Genomic DNA, 14,096 nt, shown 5'->3' with positions numbered 1-14,096 from the left:
GTAGCCTCGTGCTTCTTGTTGCGGCTTAGTCAAGACTGCATCCTTCTCATTACACGAATACTACTACACGAATATCCACACACCGCATGCGTTGTGCGAAGTTGATCGCGGCTATCTTTCCGCTTTGCAGTCAATCTCCACGCGGGGCTCCAATCGTCGAGACCAAGACCCCAACGTGACCCGCCTCCACTCCAGGAAGGCCCCGTATATGGCGGAAGGTTGGTGGTGCACTTTTAGTTGGCCCCTTCAAGGCGTAGTGTGAGCCTCGTGAGCTACTGTACCGGAGTCTTGTGCTGCACCGCGGGATCTAAGGGTAGCTGTCAAGCCATGTTGTCAACGGCAGGCGATTGTGATAGCAAGAACATGGCGATGCGTACATGTCCATCAGGCGCAGTCAAGATAACAAACAAAGGCCGTCCTGTGCGTGCACATCATCGTGCATGACACGCCGCGCACTCGACAGCAGCTCCAATCGCAGCATGTTCGGACCGAGCAGGAAGAAGCACCATTTCCCGCCAAGTGCCCCCGGCAGCGCAGCCCGGACAGGGACCTACATTCGTTCGCATGCACTGCAGCTCCAGCATCTCTGATCACGAAGCGCTATCGTGCCCACTGTCTTTTTCCACTGTAGCCCAATGTGACCGAGTTTCTCACCGCTCTTGCGCTAGCTTTACCACATCCCTCGTCTCGGCTGCTTGACCCTGTGACGTGCCCCCAGCGAGCCGCCTTTTCGTTCCTTCTCCCATCCACCCACCACCTTGGAGTCGGGCTGCTCCCTAACAGCCTGCCACCTTCACCATTCCTTCCTACTCGAACAGCAACAGGAGGCCTGCCAACATCCCGCTCCACAACCTTTCGTCCTCTGCCCGTCCGCGAGACCACGATTCCGCTTATCTGCTCGACGACCACGATAAGGACAGCGCGCGGTCCTCGTTTGACACGCCGTCCTCCGACTCCGACCTTTCCGTCTGGAGCGACACTGGTGACCTCGTCGACCAGCTAGCTGACCGGGAAGATCCGCTCCGCATCAACCTCGAAGCCGGCAACTCATCGAGGCCAGGCAAAAAGCGAGCTCGCTTTGCCTCCCAGGACCTGCACGAGAAGGGCTCGCACGGCCTTCGTCTGGAAGACATCGAGATACCTGACCCGGGACCACGAACAATCTCAAAGGCAGAGAAGATACTAGCCCAAATCATGGCACCCAACGATGGGCCCTCCCGTATCCACGGGTTACATGGCAAGAAGCTGATGTATGCAGCACAGATTCCAACTCTGGGTGCTCAAGCTAACAGCAATGCAACAGCTACTTCACAAGTGTCTTTGTATCATTAGGCGTCTTCCTGTTTGGTTATGACCAGGGAGTCATGTCCGGTATCATCACGTACGCCGTCGCGAACCCCTCTGCCCTTGACCGTATCTAACAACCTGACAGCGGTATCTACTTCAAGGACTACTTCAACCAGCCTTCCGCCGTCGAAATCGGTTCAATGGTAGCTATCCTCGAAGTCGGTGCCTTCATCTCATCGCTAGTCGTGGGCCGCATTGGTGATGTGATTGGAAGACGGAAGACCATCCTGTACGGCTCCCTCATCTTCGTCGTAGGCGGTGCTCTTCAGACCTGCGCGACGGGCATTCCTATGATGCTTCTTGGACGAGTCATTGCTGGTCTTGGTGTCGGATCGCTCTCCACCATCGTCCCTGTATACCAGTCCGAGATCTCGCCTCCCCACAACCGAGGAAGGATGGGCTGCATTGAGTTCACTGGCAATATCACAGGCTACGCAGTCAGTGTGTGGGTTGACTACTTCTGCACTTATATCAAAAGCGACTGGTCATGGAGAGTCCCGCTCTTTATGCAGTGCATCATGGGTCTTCTTTTGGCCGCAGGAAGCTTGCTCATTTGCGAGTCTCCAAGGTTTGTACCATGATCTCGGCCCCTGGAATCTGCTGACACATATAGATGGCTCTTGGACAACGATCACGACGAGGAGGGCATTGTAGTTATTGCCAATTTATACGGAAAGGGCGATATTCACAACCCCAAAGCACGAGATGAATACCGAGAGATCAAGATGAACGTGCTGCTCCAACGTCAAGAAGGTGAACGATCATACCCCGACATGTTCAAGCGATACTCCAAACGCGTCTTCATTGCTATGTCCGCCCAAGCCCTTGCGCAACTCAACGGCATCAACGTCATCTCGTACTATGCACCGCTTGTCTTCGAAGAGGCTGGTTGGTACGGTCGCCAAGCTATTCTGATGACAGGTATCAACGCCATCACGTACCTGCTATCCACCATTCCGCCATGGTACATTGTGGACACTCTAGGCCGCAGGAAGATTCTGTTGTCTGGAGCGCTTATGATGATGATTTCGCTCTCCGCCATTTCGTACTTCCAATTCCTGCAAGCTTCCTGGACACCCAACATGGTCGTCATATTTGTCATGATCTACAACGCCGCATTCGGATACTCATGGGGTCCTATTCCGTGGTTGTACCCACCAGAGATCCTGCCTCTCAGCATTCGTGCCAAGGGTGCCAGTCTGAGTACCGCGACTAACTGGGCTTTCAACTGGCTGGTTGGAGAAATGACACCGATTCTGCAGGAGCACATCCAGTGGCGATTGTACCTTATTCACGCATTCTTCTGCGCAGCCAGTTTTGTCATTGGTAAGTTTGATGGAAAATGTGGGCTAAAGCGACTTACTGACTGTATCTAGTGTACTTCATCTACCCCGAAACTGCGAACGTTCGTTTGGAAGACATGAACTCCCTATTCGGAGACGCTACTTCAGTCATGCCCACTCCGGAAACTCTCGCGCAAGCCGAATCTCTCTTCAGCGGAGAAGGTCGTGGCTCTCCTGTGCCCTCGCTTGATATCCGAGGCGGACGCCGTGCGCAAGACGACGCGATCCCTGGACTCAGCATCGACCCCCCTGACATCGAGAGCGGCAACAAGAACATGGCCAAGGCGGATACCGAGAACGGCGACGGTCTTGGCGGTTGGATCAGCAACATGGTCAAGAGGACAAAGGGCAATGGCGAAGGCGATAGCTCGAGCGGAAAGTACAAGCAGGTCGGACAAGACGAGAACTAGAGCACACGGTGTGTACGTTGACAATTTTGCATTTCCTACGTATATCTGCATCATCTAGACAGGCGATGCGCATGTTCCAATATCACGGGCCAATGGCTCATCGAGCGAAGTTTTTGGGTTAGTAGAGTATGCGAAGCATATTTTGGGCGTTTGTTGTTTGTGTGTTGAGTAGGTTAGAGAAAGGCGTCTTCCACAAGACGAAATCACCATGTTTTTCTCAGCATAGCATGATGTAGAGAATAGGCTTTGGTGACGTGCATAATGATGGTCCCCCTCCCCGGCTTAGCCACCCACTACTCTAGGCAGATTACCATTGCAACGGCACCTCGGAAGCGCGATTGGGGCCAGATGAATGGAATAGTGGGCTTCACGTGATGGATGTGAACAGGTGTCGCTTCTCCCGTGCCCTGATGCGGCGGCCGGGCTCTAGCTTCCTTTGCTCGTACTGTAGTCTAATTCGGGAACAGCCCACCTCCTCGATCTCGCAGCGCAGGAGATTCTTCCATTGCTCCCACCCCGTGAGCTTCCCTTTTATGCCTTCACTTGCTTTGGGCTTCTCTTCTACGGCCCACGGCCACTTTTAATTGATTCCCTTCTCTCGAGTCGTGTTGCGACCGACCGACCGACTGCATCGCGTAGTCGCTCAAGCTCCGTGGTACCGACCAACCGTTTACTACCAAATCCAGCCTCAAGCCACGAATCCCTTCCACCTTCTTCACGACGTCGCAATAGTATCTGGAGACAACCAGGGAAACAGCCACCGCCCATCACCATGGCATCGACTGCGCACACGACGGGCGCCGATGCACAGGCAGAGGAGCTGCGGAGGAGAAATGTAGCCGCGCCATCACAGGCCGCAGCGCCAATCGCTGCACTGGCACAAGAGAGGGAGAAGTCAAAGGACAAGGTACGCCGTCTTGTACAAGCCGCATCAGAGCTGTCAATATTCTGGTGGCTGCAGGGACTCGTTGCTAACCAAACCGCAGCCTTTCAGCATTATTTCCTTCCTGGACGACTACGAATTCATCTGGGCACCTCTTATATTCACCTTCTTCGCCTTCTTCACACGCATGTACAAGATTGGCCTCTCGCCAATCGTCACTTGGGACGAAGCCCAGTAAGTCCATCAACTCCGACGCATACATGACTAGTTCTGACTTGGTGCAGCTTTGGCAAGTTCGGTTCACACTACCTCAAGCGCGAGTTCTACTTCGATGTCCACCCACCGCTCGGAAAGATGCTCGTCGGTTTGTCCGGATACCTTGCAGGATACAATGGCTCGTTCGAGTTCAAGTCCGGAGAAACGTACCCCCCGGAGCTGAACTACACCTTCATGCGCCTCTTCAACTCGGCTTTTGGTGCTGTTTGCGTTCCCCTGGCCTACTTTACCGCCAAAGAATTGAACTTCCGCCGTCCGACCGTATGGTTCGTTACCCTGGCCGTTCTCTGCGAAAACTCGTACACCACTATCAGCCGTTTTATCCTCCTTGACTCTATGCTACTATGCTTCACCTTCACTACCGTCTTCTGCTGGTCCAAGTTCCACCGTCAGCAACATGACCCATTCTCTCCTGAGTGGGGTCTGTGGCTGATGCTTACCGGAGTTTCAATTGGTTGTGTATGCAGTGTCAAGTGGGTTGGATTCTTCGTCACAGCTCTCGTTGGATTGTACACCATTGAAGACCTCTGGCGCAAATTCGGTGACCTGAAGATGCCCAAGGTACGTGAGATTACCCATCGCCTGTTATCAAACTAACGTGTACAGATCGAGCTAGCCACGCATCTCGCTTTCCGCGTTTTCAGTCTGATCCTCATCCCCCTCGCCGTCTACATGTTCTCCTTCTACCTCCACTTCATCATCCTCGAAAACAGCGGTCCCGGCGATGCGCAAATGAGCTCTCTCTTCCAAGCCAACCTGCGAGGAACTGAGGTTGGCAAGAACAGCCCTCTGGAAATCGCATACGGTTCCCGCACCACATTGAAGAATATGGGATACGGAGGTGGACTGCTCCACTCTCACGTCCAGACATACCCCGAGGGCTCTGCCCAGCAGCAGATCACTTGCTACCACCACAAGGATGCCAACAACGACTGGTTCTTCTACCCCAACCGCCACGAGGTCGAGTACAATCCTGAGGAGGAGCTCCGCTACCCTGGCAACGGTGACGTTATTCGTCTGATCCACGCCCAGACTGGCCGTAACCTTCACTCGCACCAAGTCGCTGCCCCTGTTACAAAGAGTGATTGGGAAGTTTCTTGCTATGGCAACACAACTGTTGGTGACACCAAGGACCATTGGGTTGTTGAGGTCGTACGCGACGCTGCTTCGAGGGACTACTCCAAGCTCCGGACGCTTACTACCGCTTTCCGTCTGAAGCACAAGGATCTGGGCTGCTACCTCCGCGCTGGCAATGTCAACCTACCTCAGTGGGGTTTCAAGCAGATCGAGACAACCTGTGTCAAGAAGAACAACCCTCGCGATGTTTACACCCATTGGAACATTGAAAGCCACACCAACGAGAAACTGCCGCCAGGCAACCCTGGTGACTACAAGTCTCCCTTCCTCCAGGACTTTATTCATCTTAATGTTGCTATGATGACATCTAACAACGCACTTGTCCCTGACCCCGACAAGCAAGACGACCTCGCCTCCAGTTTCTGGCAATGGCCCATCCTCCATGTCGGTCTCCGCATGTGCGGCTGGAACGATGACAGTAAGCATGCACCTCACTTTGCCCTCGTTCCGTTACTAACATAACCACAGTCGTCAAGTATTTCCTCCTAGGTAACCCCTTGGTCTACTGGGGCAGCACTGCCTCGCTAGGCATTTTCGGTCTTCTTCTCCTCTTTTACGTCGTCCGCTGGCAACGTGGATTCAATGACCTGAAGCAATCGGAAATCGACTTGTTCCACTACGCAGGTATCTATCCCATCATTGGCTGGGCTCTCCACTACGCACCGTTCGTCGCCATGGGCCGTGTCACATATGTGCACCACTACTATCCCGCTTTGTGGTTTGCCATCATCGTCATGGGCTTCTGCTTGGACTTCACCACAAGGAAGTTGAACAAGCAGGTACAGTGGGGCATCTTTGCTGTACTGTACCTTGCTACCATCTTCCTGTACTGGCTGTTCAGGGCCATCTCCTTCGGTATGGTTGGGCCTAGCAGCCAATGGAAACACCTCAAGTGGTTCGAGAGCTGGAGAATCACCGACTAAACTCTCTCTGCTCTATTTTGAGAGCAAAAAGGACGTTTGCTCTTTTTTGTAACAACATCTTCTTAGCATCGGGCTTCTTTTGGTGAAACAGGGGTATCTAGGGTTATGGATATCAGGCTGGTGAAGGCATGCATCAAAGATTTTTTCAAAGCAAGGGCTAGCGAAGGTGTTCCTAGGGTGGAGTCTCTCTTTGGTGGATGATATAACTCTAGACATTTTGAAAGAACAATGTGATGATGCATTCTACTTCCCTCTGCTCTGCGGTTGTTGTCTACATGTGTCTTGTTGAAAACGGATCGCCATGTTTAATTGATATAAAAGTCTCGTATAGAACTGCTTCGTAGTATTGATTTTTATAGATTACAAGCACAGTGTAGAGTGCTTGATACAGCTAAGATCACGGGACGATCACAGAATGGCCAAATGCTTGCGGAGGTGGAAACCTTCAGACGCTGGTAAAAAAGAAAGAAAAAAAGTCTCGAAAACGTCTCTCGATCCACTCAGGTAGGTAACTTCTGCGGCTCCTTTGATCCTTTTCGTTCAGCAGCAACTTGTACGGAAACCTTCGCAATGCGCCGTAACTTTTGTCCGACCTCTTTCTCGATCCATGATTCAATCTATCAGGTCTATTAGCATTATCGGAGGACGCCAGACAACTGACTCACTGGACAGTACTTGAAGATCAGCCAAGCACATATGGTAGATACCAGACAAATGCTTCCAGCGAGGAAGAACCAGCGCCAGTCAGGGTTGTCTTTCAAGATATCGACGTTCATGCCAAACAGGCTCTGAAAACAGCATCATTAGTCTACGTCAAATTCGCGCGGGTCCACATTGACTCACCGATGTAAACATTGCAGGAAGAAAGATGAACTGTACATGTAAGCAGTCTCGTCTAGTTGCTACAACAGCGAGGATTTCATACCGTTATCCAGCTCAGGCGTTTCGTGCTTGTAGCGATACTGATCGACCTATGAACATCGTGTATCGATACCCAGGCGAATTCCTTTACAAAATGAGCTGGGGGGAGTTTACTCGGAAGTCCGCTGACGGAACGTACCAGCTGCAGCAGATCTCTTACGGTCTGATCGAGCCCGTCGAGCCGCCTACCTATCGTAGTAGTGAAATCAGATAGCAAAGTATCCATCTCATCGGAGCCCTGGATTCCGTTGTAGCGAAAGGCGTAACTGGAAGCAAACTCTTGAGCAGTCTTTGTTTGTTCCTTCAAGATTTTGCGAAGGTTAGCCCATGTTTGCGCGTTTTGTGCGAGCCGTAGTATGAGTTCACGGTCACTACCTCTTTTTTCGAGTTGATTGATGCGCTGTAGATTCAATTAGACATACCGGAGATGAGATGATGCGATGGAGTCATTGTAAGAGGCTCACTTACACATTCAGCCAAATGTTGCTCAGCTAGATCACATGTTTCCAGCCACACCTCTCTCAGGTGGGATAAGAATTGTGCGAAGAAGTCAAGTCCATTCTTTGGAATGTTGCCGCTAGGAAGCATGCTGAAGTAATTCGTTGGTCCAATCCCTGATTCCTCGTTTACATTCGTGCTTGATGATGTGCTCCATGTGACTCTACACGTGCCTCGATCAGGCACCTTGAAATGACTTCCGGTCACCTTGTCGAAGCCAGCAGGAAACCAAATCGCGACGGAGAAACGAACCTTACCGCTTCTAGAGGGACTTGAAACAGATGTCTCTAGCACATTCGGCCGTATTGGCACCATGGAAGGATGTAATAAGCCATTTTTCCATGGCAATTCGTTGGCTAGCAGCCTTATATGACTCTGTGAGCTTATTGCTTCCACCTAAATCAGCTCTATAACTTACATGAGACGACGCTCTGTCTTTAGTGCGTTATGCATCTGCCTGATGATATCTGGAATCACCGCTGCTTTGATGGAACGTATAGTCTTCTCTCCACTCAGCTCTTCCACCAGATATACAGCATCTGGTACTTCTTGACCATACGCATCAAGCCACTCACGTTTTCTGATTCCCGTTATGTCTGCAGAATTCTCAAGAAGCATGTCGATAAAATTGCATCGCTTTCGTTGTATTGCTAGACGTAATGCTGTGTTGCCTCGCCCATCTTTGCAGTCGACACTCGCTCCAAAGGATACGAGGCTCTTCGCTATATCGAAGTGACCAAGTATCGTTGCGATATGCAGGGCCGAGCGACCGAGGTTGTCTCTGATATCGACGTTGTAGCCAGCCTTTAACAAGACTCTCACTAAGAACCATTCCCCTCTCTGAACTAGCAAATGCAGGGTCACCTCATCCTTTGTAAGGAGCAATTCCATCACATCGATATCTTGGCGTTTTACAGCTGACCACAGCAATGTTTGTCCGTTTTCGTCTAGGGCGTTGATATCCGCAATATCATTGGGTTCGAGACTTTCCAGCAACAATTTTAGCATCGGCGCGTTGCCTGTTTGAGTGGCACAAGAGAAGAGAGCTCTGCTGTATGTATCCTTTGGGTTCTTGCCGAAGCCAGAACCTTCTAGAAGTTGCCTTGCAACACTTTCGTGTCCCATGCGCAGGGCTAAGTGCAGCGGCGTACATCCATTCTTGTCTGACACATGTATAAGAATTCCAGGCTTTTTGAGCAGGTGCTTCACCACCCAGCGATGTTCTTCCCGCACGGCTCTATGTAGAGGAGTGCGGAGCTCTTGGTCTTGTACATTCACATCTGCACGATCCATAAGCGTAATGACACAGTCTTCATATCCACCAAGCGCAGCTCTATGCAGTGGCGTTTCACCTTCCTTGTCTTGGAGATTCACCATGTCTTTCGAGTCAGAAGTAGCCAGCAGTTCGTCCACCACACCTTTATACCCTCTTCCCGCAGCCAGATGCAGTGGAGTTTCACCACACAAGTTTCGCAAGCCTGGACCAGTGCCATTACGTGCAAGTAATAGCTTCACAACACCCCTGTGGCCATTCTCTGCAGCTGCATGTAGTGGTGAGCGACCGTACTCGTCTTGACCAATATCTAACATGGCCTCCGAATTTGGTGTATCTAGTAACGCATCTACCAATTCTTCATGCCCATGTTTCGCGGCCAGGTAAAGTGGGGTTGAACCGTACCCATTGCGTGGGGCCCAATCTATGTCGGCTTGTGCAAGCAATAGCACGAGTATCTTCATATGACCCTTGCTCGCAGCTTTATGTAGTGGAGTGTCACCGACTACATTTCGAGAATTTACATCGACGTCAGGGCGTTCAAGTAATAGCATTGTTATCTCCATGTAGCCCTCAGTTGCAGAGGCGTGTAGTAGAGTTCCGCCGCTCGCGTCTCGAGAATTCACATTGATGCCAGGATGTCGAAGCAATGGTAATAGTATCTCCATACGAGTCTTCCTCGCAGCTGTATGGAGTGGAGTTTCGCCATTTTCGTCTCGAGAATTCACACCAATTTTAGGATGTGAAAGTAGTAATTTCACAATCTCTTTCCGGCCTCGATCCGTGGCCAGATGTAGCGGTGTCTGCTTGTTCGGGTTATCGAAACCCGAGGTGTCTTTGATGTTGACGTCTATGGCACCGTGATCGAGCAGGGCTTTAGTTACAGCGATGTAATTGGATCGTACAGCTTGATGCAATAGCCCATGATGATGATCAGGTATTTCGTTTATGTCGAACTCCCCCGTCGCAATCAGCAATCTTGCTATTCGTGCTTGTCCGGTCGATACGGCCCACCACAGCGCAGTTCTGCCATCTGGATCTTTCATGGTTTTGCGCCATTTACTCGTACTGAACAATAACTCCGCGACTTCATCCTCCTTCCCATTCTTTGCGGCTAACCACAGCGGTGGGTGCTGATTGTTCCGGGAGGAGTCGACAGTACCACCTGTCGCGCTCTCCTTGCTTTCTAGCAAAGTTTCGGAGTTCATTTTGAAGGGTGCCCTGGGTAAGTATAGTGAATTACGATACTAGGGTCTCCAGAGAGAGACGAATGTATAAGTAGAAGGGCTGAAGCATAAATGATCGCGATGCCCCGTAGCACGAAAAAAGGACAGCCAAGCAAGTATTGAATTGCGAGATGTACAACTGTACCAGAGCGCCTTTTAGGAAGAGAAAAGAAGGCAGTAATAACATCGTTGTTGACCTCCGGTGAACGAGGTAGGAGTGTTCCATAGCTGCGCCACGCTTCTAAGCGCCCACAAGTTGACGTGGCAGCCTTATCCCTGTAAAGCGGTACCGAGGATGCTGAGCTACACGAAGGTATCTCTGATGTTGGGAATTGTAACTTAACAGGCTTATTGTTGCTGGAGCCACGAGCAGGACTGCGATCGCGGTGGCATATTGACTATACCTCAAGTTTCGACATGGATGAATATGACGTTGCGCTGGACTTTATACTCCTACATGTACTTTCGCATCCATTACATACATATCCAATTCACTTCCAAACCTCCGCTGTGCCGCGTTCTCCTATCTACAACTTTGATCCCGACAGGACCAGCCCAGCCCTCGTCTCTCTGCTTCCCTTCTTCTCACGAAACCAAAGTTACTCAGCCCTCAGTACCTCAGTACTCAGCCAACCTCAACCTCCGCCCAATATTCCTGCGTATCACGTCGCGCTCGACGGGTTCGTTCTGCGCTCGATTGGCGTTGAGTGCCTGCCGAAGCATTCCCGCATCGAAGAAGCCATCTATAATTGCGGAAGAAAACCAAGAATCAGCCAAAATGAAACATATGGAAGGAGGTTTTGTGGGTAGAACGAAGTGGTGATGGGGAATGAAGTCTCTTGCAATGCTGCCCATGCTCTCGACAATGACTCGTGTTGAGAAAATGATAGACGATGAAATGAAGTAAAGAGAAGAAAAGAAAAACACTAAGACGAATAAAAGATTGGTTTCCGCGCCGACTGCGGCAACTTCCTCGCCTTGACTGTCTTGACAACTGGAATAGGCTTATGCGGCGAACTCATCAAAACAGGCGTCATGGGTTTAAAAGGAGGAGAGTGAGGAGGCGTAGGCGGTAAGCCGCCTATTCTTGGGAAAGGAGGCGTAGAAGGAGAAGAGGAACAAGAAGCATGGCTCGAGACTTCATCGAGGGAAAGAAGGGAAGGAGGGGAAGGGGGAGTCCTACATCCGCCAAGACCGTCGTCGTCGTCATCGTCTACTATACTCTCTGCGGGCGTCTGTTGCTTGCCACCGTCTCCTAGAATGATTCTGCCTCTGCTCTTAAGACGGCTGGCTAGGGGTCTGTCTTCTGCTTCGCGGGCACGGGTTGCGGTTTTATCGGCTGAGGTACCGCGGCGTTTGATTTGACGGAGGAGTTTGCGAATCTCCAAGAAGTAAGATTCGAGCGCGTCGATGTAGCGCGAAGTTTGGCGGTGCTTGGATGAGGCGCAGATGGAGATGCTGCCGTCTTTGATGATGTAACCGATGCCGAATCCGTCGGCGGACGTTGGGCCGAAACCAAATTGACGGAGGGAAGGGTTGCCGCAGTTTGAGGTGGAGAGAATGGTTTGATTGATCTTGTCCCAGCCACTGTCGGCGAAGAGGGCGGGCATTGAGTGTTGCATTGGCGCTGGTGGTGGTGAGCTGGAGATGGAATCGTTCTCTGATAGTACTGAGTTGCGGTTGGGTGATCCTACACCCGATGCATCAGCACTGGATGGTCGCGTAGAGTCCCAACCATCACTGCTAGCTGTATCGTTTGACTCGTCGATGGCACGCTGCCAAATGCAGTATAGGGCGTAAAGATGTCGGTCAGGCCCTTGGGCTTTGGAACAGATCTTTGTGTTCTCAGTGTGCTTCTGGCAAGCCTTTCGGAGTGCCTCGATCTTTTGCGTTGCTGGATTCTCGCCCCAGAATGTTGTCAGAAAGTCAACTGACTCTTCCGTCACGGACCGGATGGCTTCCGTACGTCCATGGTAGTAGATCTTGGTCATGGCGGGCTCGTATACGCACTCTATCCGTCCATATAAACCATAGTACGCTGCCTGGAAGGCCATCTGAACAAAAGCATCAGGAGAGAAACCCATCGAAGTCATGAAGTTCTTTCCATAGTGAGGAAATTCTAGAGTCGCAAACTCGTTCTGTTGAATAAGATCTGCCAGGCGCGTCTCGGCAAAACGAAGTGCTGTGCTAAGTTCCGGCAACATGTCCCACTCAAGCTTGTGGGGTGTTGTTTGTACGTCGCCAAAGCTATCTGGGTCGCGCTTCGCGGGATCAGGGCTCGAAGAAGCCCACAGACTTGGTGCACTACCGTTGATAGTCCTGGCAAATCGGAGGATAGTATCTGTATATACGTCGGATGCAAACCTTAGCACTGTATGACCGTCGACACCGGTGTGTTCGAAGTTGATTCCAGCACTTCCGTTTTTGCAAACGATAATTTGCAGCTTGTCATACCAGCGATTGGTGCATGTTCCCACCTGAACACCGCGCTCAATCTTGCTCGTACCGCAAAGCATATTCATACAGAGATCGGCACCTGTTTGTGGCTCGGTGTAATCCAGACATAAGACAAAAAGTGCCGAGTCGACGATGTTGAGACAGTCAGAGTTGTTTGAACCTTCCTCCCTATGCAACACATCGCGGAGACCTGCCCAGACCTTTCGGTTCTCCGTACTGAGCACACCTAGTGCTCCTTTGGCAGCATCCTGAATCGGTATCTCCTGTGCGTCCTCTACAATGACTTGGAGGTTGAGCGCAATATCCTTTTCTGTCATGATCAGGTCGTTGTTATCATCCAGAACATCGAACCAATAGAACTGGCCGTAGCACATGACAACGATATGCTTGGACGTAGGGTCCTGACCGATCTGGCATCCATTTTCGGTGGGTATCCTAGCAGTACCAAACAGTCTTGAGTATTGGTACATGCACAACGGTTGACCGCGGATGGTGTCAGGCGGTAGTTCTTCTAGACGAACAGCTCTGACAAACGACAGTGCCGAGACCACTAATGAGGCTGCGCGAGTGACCTGGTTGTTGCGAGCTGGGGTGGGATCATCCTCCAGTAAGAAAAATGGGTTTAGATTAAGTACCACCGGGTTGTCAAAATTCAGATATGAATCATACCCTAGCGATAGGTCAGCGTATGATGCATGGATATGAATGACACTTTCAACTATCAATCACGAAACCACCTCTAAAACTGCTCATTCCTGTCGTCTGAAATACAAGGCATGTACTTACAGAACTGCTCAATGTAGTTGTTCTTTCCGCTAGCGTATTTCTTCAACTTTTCCTGAAGCACTGGTCCATCTGTCTTGAGGAAGTCCTCTACGGAATGAACCGTGTCGCTATGTTCCTTTGGTGATTGCAAGGGTTTGAGAGCAGCGATGTATTTCTTGCATGAACTGTCTAGCTCTGGGATGGGAAGCTTCGGAAGACTGTCTTCGTGTGCGAAGGTAATGCCTGGTCTCGAGTTTGGGTTGGTATGGCTTGCTAACGGTGCCTGTGCCTCTGCAGAGTGAGACTGTGTGCTGTTCTTTGCGTTCTCCAACGAGCGAGTGGTATCGTTGGCTTCTGAGCCAGACATCTTGGATGCTTTGACTAGTGTGTCCTCAAGGGACGACGGTTGGGTAAAAGTGCGGACTGCCATGACGAGTGTGTCAGTTACGCGTAGAGAGGAGAGATGGAGGTGGCAATGTTGAGATGCCGCAGGGCACTGCGATAGAAATAGTGACAGTCCTGAAGACAGTAGGCCGGCATGGGTACTCAAAGTTCGCGAAGAGGCATCAAGGTACTTGGGAAGGGAAGCTTCTTATAAGACTCGAGACGAATGGGGAAAGTATGTCTGGGGCGGGTC

The 14,096-nt window shown here is 51.0% G+C and overlaps 5 protein-coding genes across 5 annotated transcripts; 2 read left to right on the top strand and 3 right to left on the bottom strand.

Moving 5' to 3' along the window:
* Window positions 1–363: 363 nt before the first annotated feature.
* On the top strand, window positions 364–3,100 carry AA0111_g4753 (hypothetical protein; the record flags this gene model as incomplete). Its single annotated transcript, XM_028650790.1, has 6 exons — window positions 364–420; window positions 784–1,250; window positions 1,304–1,381; window positions 1,433–1,915; window positions 1,961–2,673; window positions 2,724–3,100. The coding sequence occupies 6 exons, from the start codon at window positions 364–366 to the stop codon at window positions 3,098–3,100; spliced, it is 2,175 nt and encodes a 724-aa protein (XP_028507482.1).
* Window positions 3,101–3,872: 772 nt separating this feature from the next.
* Window positions 3,873–6,319, top strand: AA0111_g4752 (Dolichyl-phosphate-mannose--protein mannosyltransferase 2; the record flags this gene model as incomplete). Its single annotated transcript, XM_028650789.1, has 5 exons — window positions 3,873–4,007; window positions 4,087–4,217; window positions 4,268–4,820; window positions 4,866–5,814; window positions 5,865–6,319. 5 exons carry the CDS (start codon window positions 3,873–3,875, stop codon window positions 6,317–6,319), a joined length of 2,223 nt encoding a protein of 740 aa, XP_028507481.1.
* Window positions 6,320–6,819: 500 nt separating this feature from the next.
* Window positions 6,820–7,828, bottom strand: AA0111_g4751 (hypothetical protein; the record flags this gene model as incomplete). Its single annotated transcript, XM_028650788.1, has 5 exons — window positions 6,820–6,936; window positions 6,985–7,107; window positions 7,163–7,192; window positions 7,245–7,640; window positions 7,709–7,828. 5 exons carry the CDS (start codon window positions 7,826–7,828, stop codon window positions 6,820–6,822), a joined length of 786 nt encoding a protein of 261 aa, XP_028507484.1.
* A 324-nt stretch (window positions 7,829–8,152) lies between these two features.
* Window positions 8,153–10,219, bottom strand: AA0111_g4750 (hypothetical protein; the record flags this gene model as incomplete). Its single annotated transcript, XM_028650787.1, has 1 exon — window positions 8,153–10,219. The coding sequence occupies one exon, from the start codon at window positions 10,217–10,219 to the stop codon at window positions 8,153–8,155; it is 2,067 nt and encodes a 688-aa protein (XP_028507483.1).
* Window positions 10,220–11,163: 944 nt separating this feature from the next.
* On the bottom strand, window positions 11,164–13,889 carry AA0111_g4749 (putative mitochondrial carnitine; the record flags this gene model as incomplete). Its single annotated transcript, XM_028650785.1, has 2 exons — window positions 11,164–13,364; window positions 13,481–13,889. The coding sequence occupies 2 exons, from the start codon at window positions 13,887–13,889 to the stop codon at window positions 11,164–11,166; spliced, it is 2,610 nt and encodes an 869-aa protein (XP_028507667.1).
* Window positions 13,890–14,096: the final 207 nt, after the last annotated feature.

Source organism: Alternaria arborescens (genome assembly GCF_004154835.1).
Source record: "Alternaria arborescens strain FERA 675 chromosome Unknown contig_9, whole genome shotgun sequence".
Taxonomy (NCBI): domain Eukaryota; kingdom Fungi; phylum Ascomycota; class Dothideomycetes; order Pleosporales; family Pleosporaceae; genus Alternaria; species Alternaria arborescens.
Note: the sequence above shows the minus strand (reverse complement) of the source record. Positions and strands in the feature narration are given on the sequence as shown.